Below are 26,415 nucleotides of genomic sequence, written 5' to 3'. Positions count from 1 at the left end.
TGAATAACTTCTTTTTTAAATAAATATTTAATCATTATTATTTTTCCGTAGGAATTAAAATTTTTCAAAACTTTCAAATTCAATAACATAAGAAAATTATTATTATTATTTATTATAAAACATGAATATCTTCATGTTTTATAATAATTTAAATTTTCATAAAATTTTTCAAAATAAAAATTAAATTATTTATAAAAACTTTAATAAACTCCTTCGCAGAATTTTGACAAATTTTTGAAATTAACTAATTTTCTACGAAGAATTTTATTTAAATTATTTTGAAAAAAATTTGTTAGATTTGAAGAATAAACATAATAACTTTAGAATACAACAATTTTCCAGGATTTCAATGAAAATTCGCTGACTTTTCCAAGTTTTCCAAATTGCTTGGAAGCCCTGAATAATGATGAATGAATAAAATAATAAATAATACAATAAAACTGAAATAATAAAAAAGGGGGATACTTTGAAGAAAAATTAAAAACGTTTGAGTTGATTTTTGTTCTTTTATAATTTATATAAACGATTTTCTAGGATTTTTATTTAACTGAAATGAAAAAAAATTAGCCCCTTGGCTGTAAAAGTTTTTTTTGTGACAAGAAGAGAAAGTGAATGGAGCTAGAGGCTAGTCAATGGTATATATGAACTTTGGCCGTGTTTTTAAGTACACAATATACACGCACGATTTGAGAATAAAAATTTTTTTTATATATGCATTTGCATATATGATAAATCATCCTATAAATTATAGCGAATAAATACACGATGGTGCAATTAAAATTTTGTTTAATTATACGCAAGTTTATAAATTATCCTCGAATTTTCGTATATAATTTTAATTAATACATTTATATAATTTAGACATTTAATTGAAAATTTTGTTGCAAACTGATATTAGGTGTAAATTATGTATTTTAACTTTAACTTTATTTATTGGAGTAGAAACAATTAAATTGAAACAATTATCACGACTATAAATACGTATAAGTTTGATTAACTCGTTTGGAAATTGACCCATTTTTCTCAGTGTATTAAAAAATAAAGATAAAATTATTATTTTCAAGTGAATCTGAAGAAAACTAAATACGTCACTTGGCCAAATTTTATTGAAATAAAAAATTTTCCGTTTTGCTAAAATGTTGTTGATTGAAACTTTTCTTCAATTATATAAATTATTGGGTGAAATTTTGAATTTTGAAAATTATCTAAAATGGTATAGAATGACCAAAACTGGGTAAATAAAGTTTTGAACCTAGTGAATCAACAACTGGTTGAGATTGAAGAATCCTGTTTAAGAAAATGAAGAAACTAAAAAAGGCCAAAGAGTAAGGTTAAGATTAAGACTAGAGGAGTACACAGAGAAAGTATACGTACACGAGAGTAATTCTCAATGTGTACTGGACGAGTGCCAGTTTCTGCCCTATTTGGTTCGTTTAGCAACCCATTTACGGGATGGGAGAGTGAAATGTGCCAAATGTAATGTGATACGACGTTTTCACAACCTAAACTCACGTCCTTCCTATCTTCAATACAAAGCTTTAAAGTGTAATTTCAAGTTTTCCTCCTTAACCATCACCATCACTGTTACCTTTTTCTATTATCAGAGTCATTTTCCCAAAAACAGGATGGTGGTCACAAGTTTCAGTTTATCTCCCTGACAATTTACTGACATTCAAATTATTCTCCCTGACAACATTCTTTTTTACAGGAAATTATATAAAAGTTTACGGAAATAATGAGTCAAATTTATAAATTTTCAAAATTTCGAAAAATTACAATTACAGGCTTTTCACGCAAGCTGGAAACCTGCAAAAAAGAATTCAATTATTGAAAAAGAAATTTTCATAAAATTCGTCTCAAGAATTCAATTATTTTCAATTATTTTTAATACAATTTTCATCAAATTTGTATTATTTATAATTTTGTATTATTATAAGTGCATCACGTTAGGAATTGAGTTTAAAAAGTTTGTTGAAAGTAATCAATGGTATTCATCCAATTAGCAATTTGATTTGAATTTATTTAAGTTTCTCTTTTTTTTGCACCAGTAAATTAATTATTATTATTCGCAATTTTGATCGTAACGAATATTTCTAAAATTTATCTAATCTAAATTTTGATTTCGAGAGAACTTTACATGGTTGGGCGTTTATAACATACCCATATATAATCAAAAGTGACTAATTTAGATGCAAAGGGAATAATTACTTATTAAGAGAGTGGATTTACAGTGATTACAAATCTAACTACTATTAATGAGAGAAGAGTGAGTGAATTAATGATGTTTCAAATGTAAGCTATATAACATAATCTGCTGCTGCTGCTGCTGCATATAGAAGTGAAAAAGAAAAAAAAATCTTGTATTACTTTGGAGGGGAGGAATTTTTCATAATTTATATTCCAACTCACTTGCTGTAAATAGTGCAATTCAATTGAAACTTTCACATTTACGATGTAATTAGTTTGCGCACTTTGTCGCTCTAGAATTATGCGTTAGTTCTATAATAATATTCTCTCTGCTCTAAAAGAATAATTATTGCGTTGTCGTTGTCGTTTGTCGCGCGAGAGCTTGAAAATATTTTTACGATCAAGCATTGAAACAAGAAAAATAATTAGACTTTGAAAATTGTTGTTTTACTTTTATATGTGCGCACCACACCTGTTCATCATTGTACCTATAAATGATAATTTAATTTTATTTTTAAAAAAACTCTATTAAAACTTTATTTTTCTTACAATTAAAAACTCGAATTTTTCACTTTTTGATAAGTTTTCGAGTTCTTTTTTCGCTCTTTTATCGCACTGTTTCGTTTTCTTTTTGCTTTATCTTTGCTTATGTCTGTCAAAAGTTATTCGATTTGAAAGAAGTCGAGGGAACTGTTTGAAAAAATTTGTGTGGTAGCTTCGTGGTTAGTGCGTTCGATTCCCACTGTGTCAGTTTTTTTTAACGTCAATTTAATAGAAATCTGATTATAATTCATAAATTTATAGTTAATTAATTAATTTATAATGAAATACTATATTAATTGATTATAATAAAATACTAAATTAATTAATTTCCAATGGACTATTAAATTAATTAGTCAATAGAAAAATTTCAATTATAAATAGAAATAATAGAACATTTATCGTTAAATACAATAACAATTTGTGATTATTAAATATTAAATAATTGTTTTAAAAAATATAGTGAACCGAGTGAAGTTAATTTATAGCAAGTTTACAGTGCGGGAGCGTATGATAAAGCGAAAGTGAACCAGAATTAATTACAGGAATTAAGGGCGACCGAAACGATGTGAACGAGATTTAAATTTAAATGCCCATCAACGCTAAAATCTATTCTCTTCTTATTTTCATATTCCTGCTCTCGAACAGTATGCCGGCGAGAGTTTATGAGAAAACAAAATACATATTAATTCATCTAGATAATAAATGGGCCTTTGTTTTCTTTCAAAGAGGATTAAAATATATTTACCCCAAGGGAAAAAAGTCTTGTTTTTAACCCTAAAGAGTGAATTTATTTCAATTCTACTTCAATAAATGAAAATTTCTTTTTTTATTTTAGGGAGTAAAATTCTTCCTTTTGATTCTAGAATATCAGTCTTATTGTAAGAATATTTCCTACTTAATTTAAGTGTCCAGTGGTGGCCAGTCTGAAAAAGTTTATCTTATTCCCCACCAAAATTAACTACATACCCGGAATTACCATTGGAATTTCGACAATAATCTACCATCGTCCAATGGAATTCCCAGTCAGTCGTATTCTTCTAAATTCGATAATATCGTTATATTTACTAAGAATTAGCATTTCGAATTTATTGGGGGTAAATTTTGTCTACTTTGTAAAAAATAAGAGCACTTCGAAATGGTACTTTTTGAAGAAGTCATTCTATTGTGTACAGTATAGAATATTATTATCTTGGGAATTGCTTACCTCCAAAGGATTGATAGAATTGTGAGAGGTAGGTGAGAATCGATAGACGATCTGGCACAGCACACGAAGCCATGTCCTCTGCATCGAGAAGTGCTGGAATCCCCAGATGCTGCTCCGCAATCCTGAATGCCAACTCGTTGTTTCCGTAAATATCATCCTTGTTCAAACTATCGAAATCACTGTAATCAGAAAAGTAACGAGAATTACATTTCTTTTTCTTCTCTCCATGCAATAATAATTCAAGTAATTTCAAGTACATATAGTTTCAAATAAAATCAAATAATTATAATTAAATAAGATTTGTTTTGTGGTTCTTTAGGATCAGTAATTTGGAAAAGAAACTAAATTTTTTGTTCTTTAGACGTTTCGATCCTGGTTTGGATCCTCATCAGTAAATTTTATTAATTCTGCAATGTACATATTTATTTGTTTATATTTATAATATTTATGAATGGCAGAATTAATAAAATTTACTGATGAGGATCCAAACCAGGATCGAAACGTCTAAAGAACAAAAAATTTAGTTTCTTTTCCAAATTACTGATCCTAAAGAACCACAAAACAAATCTTATTTAATTGCAATACTTGGATCACAAAAGAGTCATACATCTTAATAATTATAATATTCGTAAAATTTATAATTAATTGTCTCAGGGTTCGAACCAGTATGAAAGTATTTAAAAATACATACGGACTTTACAGACCAACTGACAAAAATATAACGAGTCAAATAAAGGAACATTTTACTTAAAACTAGAAAAACTCCGAGTCGAAGTATAAACAAAAGACAACTTCAGAGTATGAGGGACAGAAAAAGTGAATATGAATGAAAGAACATTCAAATTATTATAAATTTATAACTTTGATAATAAATAATTTTTTTTCCTGTACAAGATCTTGAAGAATATGTGTAAAATTACAATTTTTGAAAATTTATACACGAGATTAAGTTTAAGTCGTTAATAAATTGTTCCCAGCAGCTTTCTTAATTCTCATATTATTATTCCGAGTGGGTTTTACAACAATGCCTTATTTATTCTTCTAAAAAATGTAAAAAATAATACAAGAACAAAAGCATAATACGGCAAAAAATGAAGAAAAAAAATAATGATAAAACGTCTGCTCACATTGCCGTGTATACATTATAATAGATATCCTTATTCTTTTGGATAAAATTTAACTTTTTCTTAAAATCTCTATAGGCCCTGGAGGCATTCTTTTCTTGATGTCTATATTTATATTATACTCTCTTGAAGAGAAATAGCAAAGTAATTTTTTTTAACATTTGAGAGCTTCTGGATTTGTCGCCAACTTTAGAATTTTTTTTTTTTTTTTTTTACTTTTTTTGCACAGCAAAGTTCTTTATTCATTATATATTATTCTGTGAGAAAAACTGTATACTTGAGGCAGAAACCTCTGGCGAGTATTAAAATTCCGACTTCAAATGACAATGCGTTTGAAAAATCATCCGCCATTTTGAATTTTGAAATTCTAACAGGAAAGTTAAAATAAGCGACGCACATTAACCGTTATATCCAAAATTTGTAAAAATTGACTAAATTCGCTTAAAAACAATTTTCAAATTTTAAATAATTAAATGCTTGTATAAAATTTTACTAAAATTTTTTTTAAATAATTGAATTCTTTTTGGGGAAATTTTATTAAAATGGTAGATATCCAAAATCATTGAAATTATAAACATGCATTTTATTTTTGAAAATAATTGAAATTAGGACAAGAATATTTTTTTTTTGACATTTATGAAGATAATTGAACTTTGGAGATATTAACTAATAATAGTTTAATAATAAACGATGCGATGTATTTTTGTTAATAATAATAATAATAATAATTTAATTTAGAAAAGTAATGAAACTTTTTTCTAGAAACAAAATTAGATTTGAAGATAGAATATACGGGAGTATTTTTATCAAAAGAAATATCGCATCTAGCAATATTAAGAGTTGTCACGTTTCTTAATAGCTGCGAAGAAAATTGCTCTAATATTAAATTGTCCGAGTTTTCAGTACACACGTACATATAGATTCTGGCTTTCACTTCTATGCGTCCTCGAAGTTGTTAAAAGTGAAAATCTGTGAAAATTGTTCACATTATATCGATACACATTATATAAAACTTGTCTCTCTCACGGTATCTTCTTGTCCGTTTCAAGATCAATTTCGTCATATAATTTAGCTAAAGAGAGAGAAAGGGATTTCTAATCAATTGAAAAACTAGTTTATTGGCCTCTTATTAATTTCGATTTCAATTCTAATTTCAAATTCCAAATCAACTTTTCCCTCCATTAAATTTACTTTCATCTGTAATATTTTAATCTCGTTTTTTTTCTACATTTACCGTACTCTTAATTTTATTAAATTGACGCATAAATAAAAAAAATTGAAAACTTATAATATACTGATATTACATTCTTTTTTAACACAGTTTTTCTGCGGATATCAAATTGAGACAAAAAACGAAATTAATAGAATGATAATTATTATTTTACTAGTTTTTGATAAGGAAAAATAATAATCAAGGCCAAAGGCAAATTTCGTTGCGTGGGCTTCATTCCTAACAATGGTTGGAGTACCATATATATAGATATATTGTATATAAAAGAGTGGGTGTGGCATGGGTGTCTGATTCATTGTCTGCAGGAACTTTTGGTTATATATTCAAAATTTACAGTCTTATCTCGAATCATCTTTTCTAATTAGTTCATTAATAAAAAATAATTGGACAATTAGCAGTTAATTATTAATTACCCAAATTTTCAAGTAAATTATTTTCATCTTCTCTTTTATCTTCTTTTTCAAACTGGTATTTTAATTCAATTTTACTTAATTTTTTTATTCAATATTTTTATTTAAATTTAATACAGGGCTCGCACTCATCTACTAAAACCTATTATTTACTACTTTTTACGATTTGATACTATTTGGATACTTTTTTTTATTTGTTATACACTAAAAGCTACTTTTCTCCATGTTTGAGAACTTACGACACTACTTTGAATTTATTAACAGTTGAAATAAAAAAATTATTTTCACAAATTTTAATAAACTTATTGGAAAAAATTCCAAAATTTTTAATAAAATTCTTTAAAAACGATTCAACTATTTTCACAAATTTTTCGTAATTCAACGATTTTTAATATCTATTATTTTAATAAAAAATTTCCCAAAAGAAATGAATAATTAAAAAAAAAAAATGTTTATAAAATTCTTCGCAAACATTCAATTATTTTTATAAATAAAATTCTTCTTAGGAATTCAATTATTTTTAGGAATTTTAATAAAATTCTTTGCAAATTCAATTATTTTCGTATAAATAACATAATATTCATCACAAGAATTCAATTATTTTCAAAAGTAATAAAATTCTTCGAAGAAATTCAATTATTTTTAAAAATTTTAACGAATATCTCGTCAAGAATTCAATTATTTTCAAAAATTAATATAAAATTCTTTGCAAAATTTCAATTATTTTCAAACATTTTCCTCAATTCAATTATTTTCAATATCTACTATAAAATTTATCAAAACATTTAATTATTGAAAAAAATTGTTGATACAATTCTGCGAAAACATTCAATTATTTTCATAAATAATAAAATTTCATTGAGGAATTCAATTATTTTCATCGCAGAATTTCAAATATTTTTAATACAATTTTAAATAAATTTCACGAAAAATGCAATTATTCTTAAAAATTGTATTATGAAAAATTTGCGACTAAAGAATTCAATAATTTGGGGAAATATTCAATTATTCAATAAAATAATAAAATTCGTTGCAATAATTCAAATATTTTTATGAATAACTTTTAATTCGTCTCAAAAAATTAATTATTTTCAAAAAATTTTAACTAATTCTGCAAAAAAATTCAATTATCTGGATAAACAACAAAATTCATCCCATAAAATCAATTATTTTAAGGAATTTTTATAAAATTCTTTCCCGAAATTAAATTATTTTGATAAATATAAAAATTCTCAAGAATTAAATTATTGTCTAAAATTTTAATGCAATTCTTCGTAAAAATTCAATTACATATTTGAAAAAATGTTGATAAAGTTCTGTATAAGAATTCAAAATTAACAAATATTCAATTATTCAATAAATTATTTATTTTTGTATTTAAATAATTGAATTCTCATAGAACTTTCTAATAAGAATTGATTTTGACTTGAATAAAATAAAAGGATTAAAGTTTGGACAGAATTACTATTGTATTTTTTAGAAATAGTTTAATTTAAAAAATGCGTTACATTGAAATCATTTGAAATATTTAAATTTCTAATGTAGACAAAATAAATTCGGTATTTTAATATTTATTTTTAAAAAATTTTCCATTTTTGAATGTAATTAAGAAATTATAAAAAAATTGAGTCGTCAAGTGTAATTTTTCGATAGAGCTATGTTTTCATTACATTTTTTCTGTCTCTAGGTTTTTTTTCTACTTTTTATAATTATATTTTTTTCAGTATTAGATTTTAAGGTTAAGGCATTTCTTCTAAATTATAAGTTACGTATATATATGAATATTCATTCATTATATTATATTCTTCAATGAAATACAGTTTCATAAGAAATTGAATTTGCCAGCAAAATTTTTATGTTGCATATTTTATAGTTGAAGAAGACAAGCTTTATCAGAGAAAAGTAGCAGAGAGAGAGAGAGAGAAAAGTAATCTTGTGAAAAAAATTGAGCAAGATTAGCAAAAGTGTACACTCATTTATTATACAAGTGCTCGCTTTAAGTAGGCTTTTACTTTTTCTCTTCTCTATTTCTTTCTTTATCTTTTTTCGCCGGTTTTGCACTTTTGCTATATATATATATATATATATAAAATTCAATCACTAAGCACCAACACATACGATTATAGATTAATCGAGCTGAATGAGCTACTGTGCAATAAATAATTGGAGCGAAAGTCACTTGAGAGGGATTTCCGTCAATCTTGATTATTATTCTAACAAATTCGTGGTTTGGCAATATAGCATGTATAACACCGAGTGAGAGAGAGAGAGAGAGAGAAAATCGAACGCAGTGTTGAATTGTAAATTGAGCGCGGTTCAACACTAGATGAATTTCAGGACAAACAGACACTCGTACACACATGTGCATATCCGGTTTTTGGTTCAATTTGACACGACTAATACGATCTATATAATGTCTGTTAGCAATAGACGAGATTTGGTTCAATTTCGAAACCCGAATCGGCTATGTAGTCACCTGTGTTAATTCATATACCGCAGTATTATTTTTATAGAGTCCGCATGTCAGGGTGTCTACTATTTCTGTTCAACAAAATTCCCGGCTTTGTCCTAATTTTTCTCACCAAATTTAAATTTATTTCATTTCGAGCGTAAATAAATCTACAAATTTCTTGCAATTCAGGAGAAGAAGTAAATACAAAATAATTTTCTTCATTCTTCTCTCATTGTGGAAATTGTTGTATGTGTGTTCTAGTATTTTATCGAAATTATTTCGAACGAACAAAATACTGTTTTTTTATTTTGACTACTCGTCAATATAAATATATAAATATAGAGTCGAACAATAGAGATTATATGGTGATCAATAGAACACAAATACATGCGAATGTGACAGTCAAGCGGCACAAACGCCTACACAATCCGACACTCTGTTTATAACACGCGCAACAGCGTAACTCGAAACAGGAAACAGAATTTCTCAGTTCGCTTCAATTTCAAACGTCCAATTGATATTGAACGCTCTCACAGCAAAACATACATCCAATTACAAACCACAGCTTCCTGAAAATACACTTTAGAACTATACCTGTATATAGCCAAATGGAAAATGTGACTGCGCCAGGAAATAAAGGAATATTGTCTTCAAATCCAATTATATTCCGGAAAAAAGTATATATATGTTTTGTCGGTTCAATTCATTTATACTGTGAGATCAATGATTATTGTGGAATAATAGCTGCGCTAATCATGCTCTTTATTCTGGCAAATTGTATTTCGTTGAGATTTGTTGGAATACCATTAAAAATCTGTACAAGTATTTTGTGTGCGATCACTATTTCCAAAATTTGAAATCTGTTTTGCAACTGATGCCATTCATTATCTAAGGATGGCACACAAGTTTAATGATTTTACAGATGCTACTCCTCACAATCTGCATTGGAACTGGTATTCTTTACCATCCAAGGATGATGCAAACATTTGTTGCTGTTGTAATTGCTACTCCGTACCATTTGGATTGTGCATGATACAATCTACCATTGCAGATGTTGTACAAAAATTCGGTGATGCTACAAAAGTTGAAGTAACTCTTGTAGCATCGCTGAATTTTTGTATAAAATCTGCAATGGTACAATTAGAATTGTAACTATTCAGCATTTAAGGATGGTACAAAAGTTTAATAAATATTACTCCATACCGTACCGTTATCATCTACCATCGAAGGATAGTACAAAAATTTAATGATGCCACAGATGTTAAGCCAATACAATCTGGGTTGGAACTGACAACTATCACTATAGAAATTATATCATCACTAAATTTTTATACCATCCTTGTGTATCCAAAGTTTTTTGAAATGCATCCAACATTCATTGTTTTTGGATAACAGTTTCTTTTTAGAAACTGTTATCCAAAATCAAAAAACTGTTCTATTCAAGCACGTACCCATTCTTGACAATAAAAAGAATACTCTAATTTTTTGCAACTCTCAATCTGCATGAGAAATTTTGCAAAGTCCATTCTCCATTTGCCAGAGAGCGATTTCGCGTTTGTTTTTCTCACTTTTTTTTTTGCATTTCTGTGTCTTATAGTGTGTTAGCCCATTAGTTTTGGTCGATGTTTTATACCATTAATCAGAAGCAGAGGTGAAAAATGAACACAAAGAGTAGACCAGAGTATTTTCTCATTATATATTCTTTATGTATATACAAAGTCACTCGCTCTATTTCTTATTGTATACATGTGATTCGAATGCTTTCTCTTTATTTTCTCTCTCCTGTGTGTTGATATCGACAAAACATTAGAGACAACAAAAAAAAAAGAAAGGAGACTTTTTTAGTTAAATAGATGAGAAAGATTTTACGCTCTTAATTCTATTTATTTATGATCGGATATGAAAAAGATGTTTTAAAAAAACCGTTACTATGTTTTTGAAAGTGTTTTAGAAGAAACAACTTTTAGTTTTTAAAAGATAACGATCCTTATTAATGACATTAGTGGCATATTTATTCTGGTGAAAATTTTTGCTACTACTATTGAAACCTGTTGCTGTTAAAGGTGGAAATTTTGTTCTGTTTTTTCCTTTTAATTCGTTTAGTTCGTTTATAGTTCATTTAACCTTTGGTGTTCTTATTTTCTCTTTTTCTGATAATAATATCAGAATTTAATAACAGCACTACATTTGTTCTTATTATTCATTTTTGAAAACACTAAAATTATTATTATTTTTACTTTCTTCAAATACTAGAGGCAAAAGTGCTTCTTGGTGTACCAGAAATATTTTGTGAATTGAGAATAACAAACAGTTTATTGAAATACTACAAATAGGATTATTTTAAGTACCTAGAGTATTTTTTTTCCAGAAAAAGAGAACAACATCAATTAGAATTGTGATACTAAAATGGAATTATTTTCAGCTTAAGGATTATGATTTTGGATATGTTTCAGTTAGAGAACAATTTGGATTACAAGATAAAATTAACATTCACTTATTCTGAAATTAAGAAATTTATCATTAGGAGTTTAATAAACATCATAAGAAGTAAAATAAACAACAGAATTCTAAAATTAGAAGCGCCGGAATTTTAAAAACGTTCTGAAAAAAATTTAGAACTAAATTTAGAACTAAATTAAGATGTTCAACGTATGATGTCCGAAATCAGGATTATTAGGAAATTAGAACTAATTTAGATTATAAATAGGATTTAAGATTAACAATCATCAACGATATACAAACGATTTAGAGTTTCAAACACACAAACAAAAGAAAGAATTTATCCAACTGTCACAGTGTATAATTTTCCCTCCAATTTTACTAAATTTACCACATTATTATTACTAATCTCGAATATCCGGGAAGAGTGTAATTTCAACAACCAAAAAAGAGAAAAAAAACAAAGTGAATAATACATTATCTCATCATAATTTTCTCTCTCTAAGAAAAAATACCTATATGAAGAAATTTAACGAATAATTGTACCCAAAAAAAAAATCGACGATATATGAAGAATATTTTCTTTGTATAATCTTTGTATATGTATGATTTACGATTGAGAAATGCATACACGTGATGTTTTAATTCGCGAATACAAAATCAAAAAGCTTCTGCAAACTTGAACAGGTTTTCTAATATCGCTTTATAAGTGCAATAGTCCGTACAACAAAATCATGTGAATTATATGTTAAAGGTATATTATATACACAAGTTGCGTGTTGAAGTATGTAATGACCGCAAGAGTCTCTCTTTCTCCGCAGCAATAAGAGAGCCCAGCAGTCAATGTGACTCGTTAGATATACCATATATACATTGAAAACATAGTGTGTATATAATGAAATAATATATATAATATCTTTGCAAATATTTCAGAAACAACATTCCACTAAAGGTTTATCTGTTCGAGAATGATATATGCTCACGAATTTCTGCATCATAAAGGATTATAATACTTGTTATTGCTTTTGGATTATTGTCATTTATTTTCCATTTTTGCACTAGGCAGAAAGAATTATGTTTAAATCAAACACACCATACCATTTTGTTGTATAAACAGGGTTGCGACCAAAGTTGCAACAATTTTTTGAGTTTTTAGTTACAGTGTAACTTGAAATTATAATAAATTTATATAAATGTGAAAAAGTTGTTAAAAAAGTTATTCTTAACGACGATGCTAATTAGATTAATAGTAAAAATATTGAATCTTATTTTTAGACTGTATATATATATCTTTGTCAGTGTAGTATTGCATTAATTTATCGGTACTTTCAAGGAAACGATTTAATTGAGTCAATTAATCATTTTGGTTGATGGAAGTTAAAAAGAGAAGGAAGAAAGGGTAAATTTACAAGGTAGTCCAGTAAATGACCATAACAAGATTTATGTACTGTACTAACTTAACAAGAAATTTTTAAGAAAATCTTATCAAGTGTTTGCGTTTAATTTTTCATCTGTGGAGTCGAATTCAATTTTTGTCGATGAAAATGAAACTATTAACAATTTTCTTTTTATTTCTCCTGCGAATAAAAAAGAAACAACTCTACCACAAAGAATGTATGAAATGTTAAATAATTTTGAAATGAAAAAACAGGACAAAAACAATTTTTCCAATAATGGAATATAGAGGAGAATTGCATATTGAAATTGATGAGAAGAATATAATATCGTTCATCATTAATCATTTTTATAAATCGTTAATCAGTTTTATCGCATGCCATATTCATAATACACAAATTAATCTTTCACGTCATTCAACGAGACGTAATGTACATGAGAATTTTCATTGATCTATTGTTGTTTATATTATCACTTCCGAATTTTTATTATTATTGCGTCCTCAAAATTTTATATTTTTAAAAAATAGAATTTTAAAGAATACTTTTAAAAGTAGAATTTACTTTTAGGTACAAATAGTTTTTTCTACAATCTGTAATTTTTGAAAATATGTTTGAACCATGATAGCAGATATTTTATTATCAATTTAATTATTGTTTGCTTTTTGTTAAAACCTGTTTTTAATTATTTCGTAATAAAAAGGCCTGAAAGCGGTAATTAGGCCTTCGCTTTACCACAAAACAATAATAATTATTTGAAAAAGAAAGAGAGAAATGTTGAAAACAGTCGTAATATGTTTGAATGCACTAATGCCCCGAAAGATTCATTCATTCTTTTTTTTCGCGATTTGAGTTTGGAAATGAGCCAACGAAGAGACCTAGAAGCGTTTTTCGAGGTAAAAGGGGGAGTGTCATGAATAATTGACAAGACATACGAGTTCTACCCGTTTGTAGATGAACAATAAACTTTGTTCATAAATCATCTCTAAAATGCAACACACGAAACCGTTCATTAATTCTGCCACGTTTTATAATTTTAGGTCTTACGATACATTGTACAACAAGAATATATTTTATTCTTCGACATTATTTATTAATTTTATTTTTCTGTCCAGTATTATCTAATACTGGAGTTAACAGTTTCAAACATAATTATAATTGAAAACGTGTAATTTTCTTGTTTTCGATAAATAATAGAAAAATTAGGAAGAATAGAAACTAAAATAATTTTGTCGAGAGAGGCAAGGAGAGAAGGGAGAAAAAGAAAAAGAGAGAGAGAGAGAGAGAGAGAGAGAGAGAGAGAGAGAGAGAGAGAGAGAGAGAGAGAGAGAGACGCCTTTGAGATGTTGAATTCGATTTAATACGGGCTTTTGTCAGAGGCGCGCATTGGCGCATTTTACCAGTTAAATCAGACTGTCGCGAAATTATACTTGAAAGACGTTCTCCAATCTCCAAGGATTCTGAGAGGATTTAACGTCACAAATCTGCCTTGCTCCATCAAGGAGGATGTGTAATCTCGCGACTACAATATTCACTTTTCACCTGGTCCATGAAATATTCAAAAGTGGCATTACCTCCCAAACAGTTTTCAAATATTTGCAATGAATCGACTTTGAAATACACTCTTCATTCTAACGCTGACAACAAATTTTAAATTAAATTCTTTTACCGTATTTACAGTGGCAAATCTTCTGCGTCAACTCTTTTACTATTTCTAATGTCAATTTCACCTATCTCTTTATACGTTTCAAGAGAATTTTATACTAATTTTTATACCAACATTTTCTTATTCCAATTTATTTAATGCTAAAATAATAAAATTTATACTTTTCAGGGGTCCTTTAAGTTTAACTGACAAAAACTAATTTTTATAATTAATAATAATTTTAATAATAAAAAAAATATTAAAAATATTAGAAATAATAATTTTATAATTTATATTTGTATATTAAATTTAACTATTTAAATAATTGATTTTTTGCAAAAAATATTAGAAAAATTCTGCTTTAAATAAATGAATTCTCGTGGAAAATTTTTATTTATGAAAATAATTGAACGTTTGCGAAGAATTTTATAAACATTTTTTTTTAAATTCTTCAATTCTTTTGGGAAATTTTTTATTAAAGTAGTAGATAATAAAAATCATTGAATTACGAAAAATTTGTGAAAATAATTGAATAGTTTTAAAGAATTTTAAGAAATTTTTTTGAATTCTTTCCATAACACAATAGTCGCGTGTATGAGTCGAAAATAGTGAAATTTATTTATTTGAAACTTTTGTTTTAATAATAAATAGGAAACTGTAGTTTTTCTCGGATTTTAAATTTATAAACAAGAAGCGAAACAACAATCAAAATTGAATTTAAATTTCGAAATTTACACTTGAAAGACAACATTGTAGATTAATTAAATTCTCTACTGCCATTTAACCAGAAACTATAAGTTCAGGATGTAATTTAGTTTCACTTCAAACGTAAAATTTAATTTCAACTCTACTTTAAAACGGAAAAGGTGCATTCAAAATCTTATTTAATTTCCTTCACATTGAAAAATAGGAATTAAATTTTAAATTTGATTTTCCTTTTTCAAAGAACGAAAACAAGAAGTGGAATTTCAAATTTAAATTTTTACTTTCAACATGATGAGTTTCCTAAATTTTTAAAAGAAATTTTTTAGAGGGAAATTAAAAATTTTAATTAATTAATTTGGTAGTTTCAATTTTTTTTTAAACTTTTAAAACAAGACCGAATTTTTAGTTTTAATCGTTTTGATATTTAAATTAGTTTGCAAAAACTTGAACGTGATTTTGCTTTGAAATCAAAAACAGAATATGTTCAAAGTTTAATTTCGGTTTGTTTCAAAACTGAGACAAAATTTCAAAATCAAGTTTTAAACATGAAATTCAAAATAATAAAATTTACATTGCGTTATAAGTTCGGAACTAAAAAGTTGAAATATATTATCAAAATTTAACCTTTAGAGGGCCGGGGTGCCATTTATTTATAAATTATTTTGAATAATAAACTACTGAAATTTGTGCAAATTTACCAGCCCTCTAAAGGTTCAATTCCAATTTCGTAGGAAAAATAAAATTTGAAAATTCTTATTGCTTATCAGAGGCTTCAAATAAAAATGATTCTCTTTAAACAAGAATGAAAGAGAAAAAATTGTTGATGCAATATAAGAATTTGAAAGATTGGACAAAATTCTCTCGACACATGTGAAAAGAGTCGAATCCAATTTTATTGCATTAATTGAGGAATATAGAGGGAATATAGTTGAATTACGTAATAGTAAGTGTTGAGTCAGAGTCAGAGAGGAGATGCAAACGGCAAAAGAAATGAGACAGAAGGTAAGTGCCAGCTATTGATGTCATTGACCGAACGAGCCACAGCCACACACTATACTATCTCTCTCCTTCTCTTTCCTAAACTATAATTTCCACAGCTACAAGTCGCCGTGTTTCTATTACTAAATAATGCGTATAGACAAGAGAAGCACGTGAGTGCGCTTCCTCTCTTGGCTCATTACTTGAGCCCTCACCCCAGAAGTCGCTCTTTGGCTGTTATGTTTCTTATCTCCTCACTACTCTTCCTTGCACTCAACAAGCACTTTTCTATTGCTCCTTCCCCTTCCCCTTCATCCCACATGTAAAGACTTTAATGATGACCACTTGTTTTCCAAGTCCAGAGTTTTACTTTTACCGCCTTTTATTTACGAGAAAGAGTCCATTTTTATTTTCATTTCTTATATGTATTTTTAACAATTGGAACATTTATAGAAGTTGGATATTATTTCTCTACTATACTTGGAGTAAAATTTCCTAATTTCTCAAGGTTGCCACGCTTTTCTCTATAATTCAAATTTTATCACATTTCCTCACTTTTCCAGGTTTTTAGAACTACAATTATAATTTACCAAATTAAATAACTCCCTGATTTCCAGATAAAACTAACTTTTTTCCTGACTCTAAAGAATATTTTGATCCACTCACAGAATCATTAAATATACAAAAAAAATGTTCTATTACATTTATTTACGAATTTCTTTTCGAAAACATCATTAACTTCATTTTTAAATAAATATTTAATCATTATTATAAAAATTATCATAAGAATATTGTTGATGTAACTTTTTTAAAAATATTTTCATCATTTCGATTTAATCATTCATTTCTAGAATTTTTAACTAAAATTCTTCCTTAAGTCAATTTTTTAAAATAATTTTTGAAAAAATTCTTTGAGAATTTACAAATTCTTTTGTTTACAATATTTAATTTTGCGAAATTTCGATAATTCTGATGACATTCTTCAATTAGATAGATTAGAAATTAAAAACTTGAAATAATTAAAAAAAAAATCGATTCAACTTTTTGAAAAAAATTAATTCTACACAATTCTTGATTATAAAAGTATGAAAAGTTCAAATTTTCAAAGATTTTAATCTGAAACCTTTTGAAAATTCAATTATTTCTGAAAATCCATGCTTTGCTTTCAATATTCAATTATAATCTAAAATTTTAACTGAATATTTTAAATTATATATAATCGACTTTTAAGTTTGAATCAAGCATAAAATTTTTAAACATATTTTTTTTTAAGGGGGTGTCAAAGTCGTATGGTGACAAGTAACCGGTTCATACATTGAAAATTTTTTGTTAAATATAATAGAAATAGTAAATAGAAAGGTAGGAAAGGATTAAATATTAGGTTAAAAGATATTTTTATTAATGAAAATAATAAAAAATTAAAAAAAAAGATTAATTTTTATTATACCGACGTACGTTCAGACTTTAGCTTTTTTCTTAGCTAAGCGCTAACAGATGGCGCCATGCAAGTCTTTCAGGCGATAGCTAAAAATAGCTAATACGAGTTTCGTACACTTAGTCAGTATCTGGGATTTTGATTTTTCATTTGGATAGGCGGATACCAAATATTGATAAACTTGTGTTGTATATGTAATAAAACATACAAACAATCAAATGAATTGACGAGAGAATTGTTATTATAACATTTCTTTTATGTAAAACTAATTTTTTTAGTGGTAGGATTATTTTGCTTTCATAATACAGTTTTACATAACCTAACTTGTCAAATCATTCGCAGATTGTTTTGTTTATCAAATAATCTTTTATAAATAAACCAAATATAATCTACAAATGAACATAATGTTATTAAAAGAGAGTTATTTTTCTCATATATTTACGATCTTTATTTTTATAGTTATTTTTCTTTGGTTTTCTGTAATTTATGAATTAAATTATTATTTTTATTTGTTTGTTTTTATATATACGTTTATACGTATATAAATTATGTTTTTTGTCTATTAATAAAACTGTCAAATAGAAATTTACAAAATATCTTTATTCCCTTTCAGTGCGTGTATACTTCTTTCAATATTCTAAGTATTTTTTCAAAAAAAGTACTTTTACACTTTAGTATGAGAATAATGTGTGTATTATATTTGCTTATAAATACAATTTTTAATTTGTGCATTTTATACACTTATTTACACGATTCCATTATTTCGTTCTAAAACAAAACTTGCATTCTAAGAAATTTATATGCAACACTTTTTATTAATATCCTTGAAATTTGAACAAGTGAATATTCACTTGTGAAAACTCGTCATTGTATTAACAGTGTAAGTACACTTACTGAAATTAAAGGACGAATTTTAGTATTTCTCAAAATTATAAAATAAATTATCACTTTAAAATTTACTATTTATAATAATAATAATTATATAAAAATAATTTTAATTTGATCAAATTTTTATTTTGTAATATATAAATTTTTAACAATTTTTAATATCAATGAATTTTCAATTAATGAAATATTTTAAAAATTGTCATTCATTTAGTAAAATTATTATTTTACATTTTCGTACTAATTTTTACTGAACCATGGAAATTCTAATTAGAAATATCAGAATATTTCTGGCAAATTATACGCCGAAAATAGCGATTGGTTACCACTTTTATTAAGTTATTAAATAAGATGTAGTTAAGATATTAATTATATATTCTTTACTTATTTATATTATATCTATATATCTTTTTCTTGAGATATATAATAATATAAATATACAGTAATTTTAAAATATAATAAAATATCCTGAAAATTGTGGAGAGACTCATACGAATTTAATTGTGTGAATTATTTGTGTATCAATTACATTCAAAATTATAGATTTTTTTTATTTTTTGAGATTTAATTTCAACTCAAACGCATGCAATTGTATAAGTCGAATACTTTGTAAAACAAAAAATTGTATAAATTGAATTTCTTTGTGATTTGGAGACAAAATTCATAGCCCTCTCTTTATCTTCAATTTTTACACAATATGAGTTTTTATTTCAACGCATACACATAGAATTGATTCAGTTTAAAACTGCTATGTTGGAAGAAAAATATTTTTCAGTAAACTTGATCACAATATTCATTTCATACACATGCAATTGTATGCATTGAATTTCTTTGTGATCTATAGACTAAATTTATTTTTCTTTCTAGTCCATATATGGAATTTTCACTGTAAAAAAAAGGTTTTCTAAATTAGAACTAATTTCGGTATTAAAATAGAACCAAATTCCGATTTAGTACCTTTTATTTTACACTGTTCATTTCAACTCAAACGCATGCATTTTTATGAGTTGTATTTATAATAGAAAAATATTTTTAGGCAAACTCACTCACATCATTCAATTCATACGCTACACATGCAATTGTATGAATTGAATTTCTTCGTGATTTACAGACAAAATTCATAGTACTAGCTCTCTTTATTTTTGAATTTTACCCTATTTGAGTTTTTATTTCAACGCATACACATAGAATTGATTCAGTTTAAAACTGCTATGTTGGAAGAAAAATATTTTTCAGTAAACTTGATCACAATATTCATTTCATACACATGCAATTGTATGCATTGAATTTCTTTGTGATCTATAGACTAAATTTATTTTTCTTTCTAGTCCATATATGGAATTTTCACTGTAAAAAAAAGGTTTTCTAAATTAGAACTAATTTCGGTATTAAAATAGAACCAAATTCCGATTTAGTACCTTTTATTTTACACTGTTCATTTCAACTCAAACGCATGCATTTTTATGAGTTGTATTTATAATAGAAAAATATTTTTAGGCAAACTCACTCACATCATTCAATTCATACGCTACACATGCAATTGTATGAATTGAATTTCTTCGTGATTTACAGACAAAATTCATAGTACTAGCTCTCTTTATTTTTGAATTTTACCCTATTTGAGTTTTTATTTCAACGCATACACATAGAATTGATTCAGTTTAAAACTGCTATGTTAGAAGAAAAATATTTTTCAGTAAACTTGATCACAATATACATTTCATGCACATGCAATTGAATACATTGAATTTCTTTGTGATTTGCAGACTAAAATAATAATTTTTTCGAGTCCATATAAGAAATTTTCATTTCAACTCAAACACATGCAATTTTATGAGTTGTATTTATAACAGAAAAATATTTTTAAGCAAACTCACATGCAATTGTATGAATTTAATTTCTTTGTAATTTTGAGACAAACTTTATGGTCTTTAGTATTTTCTCGAGTCATACTACAAAGTTTTTTATTTTAAGTATACGCATACAACTTGTATGAGTCGACCAATCTTCAAAAGAAGAAAAATATTCAGCAAACTCGTTCACGTCATTCAATTCATACGTATCCAATTGTATGAATTGAATTTTTTGTGATTTTCAAACCAAACTTATGGCCTTTTCTTTATTTGCAGTTATACTGTAGAGTTTTCCTTTCAACTCGCACATGTAATTTTATGCATTGAATGCTTTATAATATAGAAAAATATATTTTAGCAAATGTTATTACATTATTCTATTTATAGGCATGCAATAATTGCATGTTATATCCTTGTTTGAAAAAAATTGTCCTTTTTTTAACAAAATCTACAAAATAAAAAAATCATTTTAACAAAAACTGAATTAGGACACTTTTAAAATGGGATGCATATAAAAATACAAAAAAGTAGGTAAAGTAGGAAAGGATGGGATTTAATATATTTACCTAAAAATAGTGAAATATGTTATTTTTACATTTAATTGCTAAATTATAAAAAAAGTGATCAAAATTATATGATTTTAAGTAGGTACATTGTCCAACTAGTGGTGAAAATAAGTGATTTTGCGAGAGCAGCAAACACTAGCAAAATCAATTTTCACAACGAGTTCCACGCGACATTTTCTCCAACGCCTTGCGAGGAAAGGTTTCTTTGTTAGTTTTGAATAATTTTAATTTAGTATGTGATTGAGTTTTATAAAATAACAAACAAATTCTCTGAATGAAGAGCCAGTTGGACACAAAATAAATCTCGATAAAAGATAAAGAAAAAAAAGTGACGTTATAATTTATTTTCGCCACGCTAAATTTACTTTTACTACGACAAATGTTACTTTCACCACTCCCGTCAAAGTAGTTGAGAAAAGTTCTGCTTTCGACACACTTTTTTAATATGGAAAGTGCACCTTTCAGAACAAACGTTGGAGAAAATCTTTTACGTTTATCGTGTAAACTAATCACTACTCAGTTGCATAAATCGGATTGTCCTTTGTCAGAATTATTTTAGCGTTTATTTCGAAATGGGTTATTAACACTTTCTTAAAATATTTAATTTATCCATTATGAAATAGTTTCTAAAATAATTTTAGCATAAAGACAGTTACCATAAAATATAGGGTAAGTGTGGGTATTTCTGCAAATTTTTAGTGTAGGTTAACTTTGAGAAGCTCGTCTAAGTTTACGCAAAAATGTAATGCAGTTTTTTCAATTACAAATTAAAGTTCATTTATTATATTTTCCAAATATATTTGTAGTTTGTTACTTTGTATTTGTTACTTATTTGTAGTTGAAAAAGTAAACTCAAAACTAATTGTCAACACATGTATTATTGTTGACTCGCGAGTAATATTGTAAACGTATTTAAAAATCGCAATAATACTAACATGCAGTAAAAATTCTGCTACTAATATAGTTTTAAGTATTATTAATTGAATATCAATAATAGATAGGTAAATTAATATATTTTTCAAATAATAAAGTGTACTTCTTTGATAAGTAACACTGAAACGTGTATACTATAGTGAATATTGGAAATATCAACGGTTTTTAATATTCATTCATGACTGACATATTTGATAATTTCACAGAATTTTGTCATAATATATTTTAAATTCAAATAAATAAATTAATAATTTTCGGAATGTACATTTTTATGAGCTATTCTATCAAGTAAGATTTAAAATAATTTTTGTAATTATTTTGAAAAAATTAGGCGTATATTTCAAAATGAAAATAATAATTTTTTAAAAATCGCAATAATTGTGTCACTCGCAGGAATACCCACACTTACCCTATCTTATACTATTTGACCAATTTTTTAACATTTAGAAATTCTGCATTTTACTTGACGTTTTAAAGTAAAATTCATTGTAAATTCTCCAAATTCTCCAAAATACGTACCTGAAAAAAACAATTATTGCTTTAGTACACTTTCATAATAAGTTTGTAATATATTGTATATAATAATAATTATTATTATGCTTATAAAATGAGAAAATTAAATTTATTAACCTTCGTGCTACCAATCATCATCCGAAAAATCCAAGTAATACAAATTTTACAATGATTAAGCTTCGCACTCCATTATGAGTTTCAAAAAAGTAGAAAAAAGTAGCCTAGATGAAAAAAAAGTAGGAAATACTAGCCTTGGTGCCAAAAAAAATAGTATATATATATTCCAGGGTATTTAATATAATTGAAATTTTGCGATGAGTTTTATTATTTATGAAAATAATTGAATTTTTATTCAGAATTTAGTTATTTACTAAAATAATTGAGTCTCTATAAAAATTTTATTATTTATATAAAAATAATACAATTGTTGCAAAGAAATTTATAAAAAATTTGTAAATAATTGAATTCCTGTAAGATTTTTATTATTTTAAAAAAATAATTAAATGTATGTGTAGAATTTTATTAATATTTTGTTTAACCCTCCGTCCCACACATGGGAAAAAATTACGACTTTACACACGCTTAGAGAAAATCCCTCACCACATAGTAAAATAAGCAACATTACAACATAAACAAAGGAATCAACAAAAATTTAGTTTTAACACAAACTTACAAATATGTAGTAAATTATTCTAAATTATAAAATTAATAAAATTAATTTTCGGTCTCAAAAATAAAAATTAATTACACGAATGCACATCTTTGAAGGAATTCTACTTGACATGTAAAAATAATGTAACATTAACAAATAAACAAAAAAATCATTAAACAATTCATTTTAATAATATAATTATAATATAATTTTGTCATTAACCTACAGTGGAACAAAAAATGTTTTGAAAACTTCATTCTTTTATTTAACATAACCTCACTTTTTCGAGTTTTTTCTGGCTTTGAAGCTTTATAATTAAATATTAATTATGTTTAAACTAAATGTTTTTTTAGAAATGTGTTGAGGAGTAAATTGTCGAAAGGTATAGAAACTGATTTTATTTTGCAATGAGGAAAACAAAAGTTATTTAAAAAATACTGAAACCGTAGAGGGAATCCCTCCCTAGGTGTGTGACGGAGGGTTAAATAATAGAATTCTTTTGTAAATTTTTATTAAAATAGCAGATATTGAAAACACAGGCACACAAAAAAAAAAAAGTTTCGTGGCCGAGACACTACAGTAGTATATTCCCATGTATTTTTGGCCGCTGAATCCGAATCTGAAGTCCGAATGCTCAAATTGGTTCTTTTTTTTAAGTTATACTCAAAAAACGACTCAAAACACGAATTTGAACCACAAAAATTTAAAATTTTTTTCGTGACATGACAATAGCATATTTTCATGTATTTTTTCCCGCTGAATCCGGATTCGAAGTCAGAATTGACAGATGTGCTCAAAATTTTGAGCTAAACTCAAAAAACGACTCAAAAAACCGAATTAAAATGACGAAAATGAAAAATTTTTTCTGTGACACTGCAAAAGTATATTCCTATGTATTTTTTCACGCTGAATCCAAATTCGAAGTCAAAATTGACAGATTTGCTCAAAATTTTGAGATAAACTCAAAAAACCACTCAAAAAAAGACTCAAAAAACCGAATTAAGATGAAAAAAATTTTTTATGACACTATACTACTATATTCCGTACTCATGTACTTTTTCCCGCTGAATCCGAATTCGCAGTCAGAATTTTGAGTCAAAATTTGAGTCAAAATTTTGAGATAAGCTCAAAGAATTGATAAAAAAAGCGAATTAAAATAAAGAAATGGAAATTTTTTGCTATGACACTACATTACAGTATTTCCATATATTTTTACACTCGGATCTCGCATTTGAAGTCAGAATTATTCTAATGGCTCAAAATTTTGAGACACACAAGAAAATCTGTTAAGTTACAAAAATTAAAGTCAAGAAACTCTACTTTTCTTGCTAGTACACTACATTAGTATATTATCATGTTTTTACTTCTGCTTCTAAATTCAAAGTTAAAATTATTAAATTGGCTCAAAATTTTAAGTTAAATCCAAAAATGCTCAAAATTTAATTTAATGCAAAAGAGTTCATTTTTTTGGTATTCGGTAGTGTATTCTCATGAATTTTATATACGCTGAATACAAATTCGAAGTTAGAATTATCAGAATGACATAAAATTTTTTAGAACTCAAACCCTGGTTACAGGTACAAGCATGCATGCTTTTGAGCACTTTTAATGAAATCCAAAATTTTGAGCCACTTTGAAAATTCTGACTTTGGAATCACAGTGAAGAAATACATGGGAATACACTAGTGTAGTGTCATAGCAAAAAATTTCCTTTATTCATATTAAATTACATTTTTATCAGTTTTTTGAGTATATCTCAAAATTTTGAGCAAATCAGTCAGAAATCTGTCAATTCTGACTTTAAATGCGAGATCCGATATGGAAATACTGTAATGTAGTGTCATAGCAAAAAATCTCCATTTCTTTATTTTAAATCGTTTTTTTTATCAGTTCTTTGAGCTTATCTCAAAATTTTGAGCAAATCTGTCAATTCTGACTGCGAATTCGGATTCAGCGGAAAAAAGTACATGAGTACGGAATATAGTAGTATAGTGTCATAAAAAATTTTTTTCATCTTAATTCGGTTTTTTGAGTCTTTTTTGAGTCGTTTTTTGAGTTTATCTCAAAATTTTGAGCAAATCTGTCAATTTTGACTTCGAATTCGGATTCAGCGTGAAAAAATACATAGGAATATACTTTTGCAGTGTCGCAGAAAAAATTTTTCATTTTCGTCATTTTAATTCGGTTTTTTGAGTTTAGCTCAAAATTTTGAGCACATCTGTCAATTCTGACTTCGAATCCGGATTCAGCGGGAAAAAATACATGAAAATATGCTATTGTCATGTCACAAAAAAAATTTTTATTTTTTTTGGTTCAAATTCGTGTTTTGAGTCGTTTTTTGAGTATAACTCAAAAAAAAGAACCAATTTGAGCATTCGGACTTCAGATTCGGATTCAGCGGCCAAAAATACATGGGAATATACTACTGTAGTGTCTCGGCCACGACACTTTTTTTTTTGTGTGCCTGTGAAATCATTATTGAATTCAGAAAAAATTTTAAAAATAATTAAAATTTTGTCAACAATTTTATTAAATTATTTAAAAACAATTAAATTTTATTGAATTTATTGAATAAGAATTTTATTATTTAATAAAAATAGTTGTAATTTTCAAAAAAATTTTAAATACTTAAATTACTGCGAAGAATTTTAATACTTTTAAAAATAATTGAATTTTTCCAATCTTTTGTAAATTCTCTAATATTTAATTTTTTAGAAATATTTTCAAAAATTTTAGTTCTTTAAAATTTTTAATTTAATTCATGCAAAATTTAAAGTTTATAACTTTTTAATTTATTTAATATAGAATTATTATTATCTACAATTTTAACTGAAGTTTATTTTTAAATTAATTTTTATTAAACAATTCTTCGAGAATTCAATTATTATTTAAATTGTATTAAAAATAATTGAAATTCTGCGATGAGTTTTATTATTTGTGAAAATAATTAAGTTCCTAAAAAGAATTTTAATATTAACGAAAATAATTGAATCTCTGTAAAAATTTTATTATTTCTAAAAAATAAATAATTTAATTCTTGTAAAATTTTAATTATTTTATGAAAAAATTAAAAAGCTTGCGTAGAGTTGCATAAAATTTTTATTAAATAATAAATATTGAAAATAATTTTCTTGAGGAAATTTTTTGAAAATAATTAAAATACATAAAAAAAATTTTTGATAAATTTTGGACTTTTATGTAATATACAAAAAAACATGTTGGCTACTCGGGGTGGACATTGTTAGACATTATACAAAAAATAGTTG

At 26.2% G+C, this 26,415-nt stretch overlaps 2 protein-coding genes across 3 annotated transcripts in view; one reads left to right on the top strand and one right to left on the bottom strand.

Annotated features, from left to right (window-relative positions):
• The window catches only part of LOC122504266 (protein-lysine N-methyltransferase EEF2KMT), a 34,392-nt gene extending 21,815 nt beyond the window's left edge, over positions 1-12,577 (top strand). The window contains exon 6 of the mRNA XM_043615293.1: positions 12,524-12,577. Coding sequence (XP_043471228.1) covers positions 12,524-12,562 — 39 coding nt within the window. The 3' untranslated portion in view covers positions 12,563-12,577. The remainder of the gene's footprint in view (positions 1-12,523) is intronic.
• Positions 1-26,415, bottom strand: part of LOC122504264 (MICAL-like protein 1) — a 90,927-nt gene that overhangs the window by 19,369 nt on the left and 45,143 nt on the right. For both annotated transcript variants that reach the window (XM_043615280.1, XM_043615279.1), the window contains exon 3: positions 3,935-4,113. In XM_043615280.1, the coding sequence (XP_043471215.1) occupies positions 3,935-4,113 (179 nt within the window). The remainder of the gene's footprint in view (positions 1-3,934; positions 4,114-26,415) is intronic.

The sequence above is a fragment of the Leptopilina heterotoma genome, unplaced genomic scaffold, assembly GCF_015476425.1.
Source record: "Leptopilina heterotoma isolate Lh14 unplaced genomic scaffold, ASM1547642v1 Lhet_286, whole genome shotgun sequence".
NCBI classification, from domain to species: Eukaryota; Metazoa; Arthropoda; class Insecta; order Hymenoptera; family Figitidae; genus Leptopilina; species Leptopilina heterotoma.
This window is presented reverse-complemented; position numbering and strand designations above follow the sequence as displayed.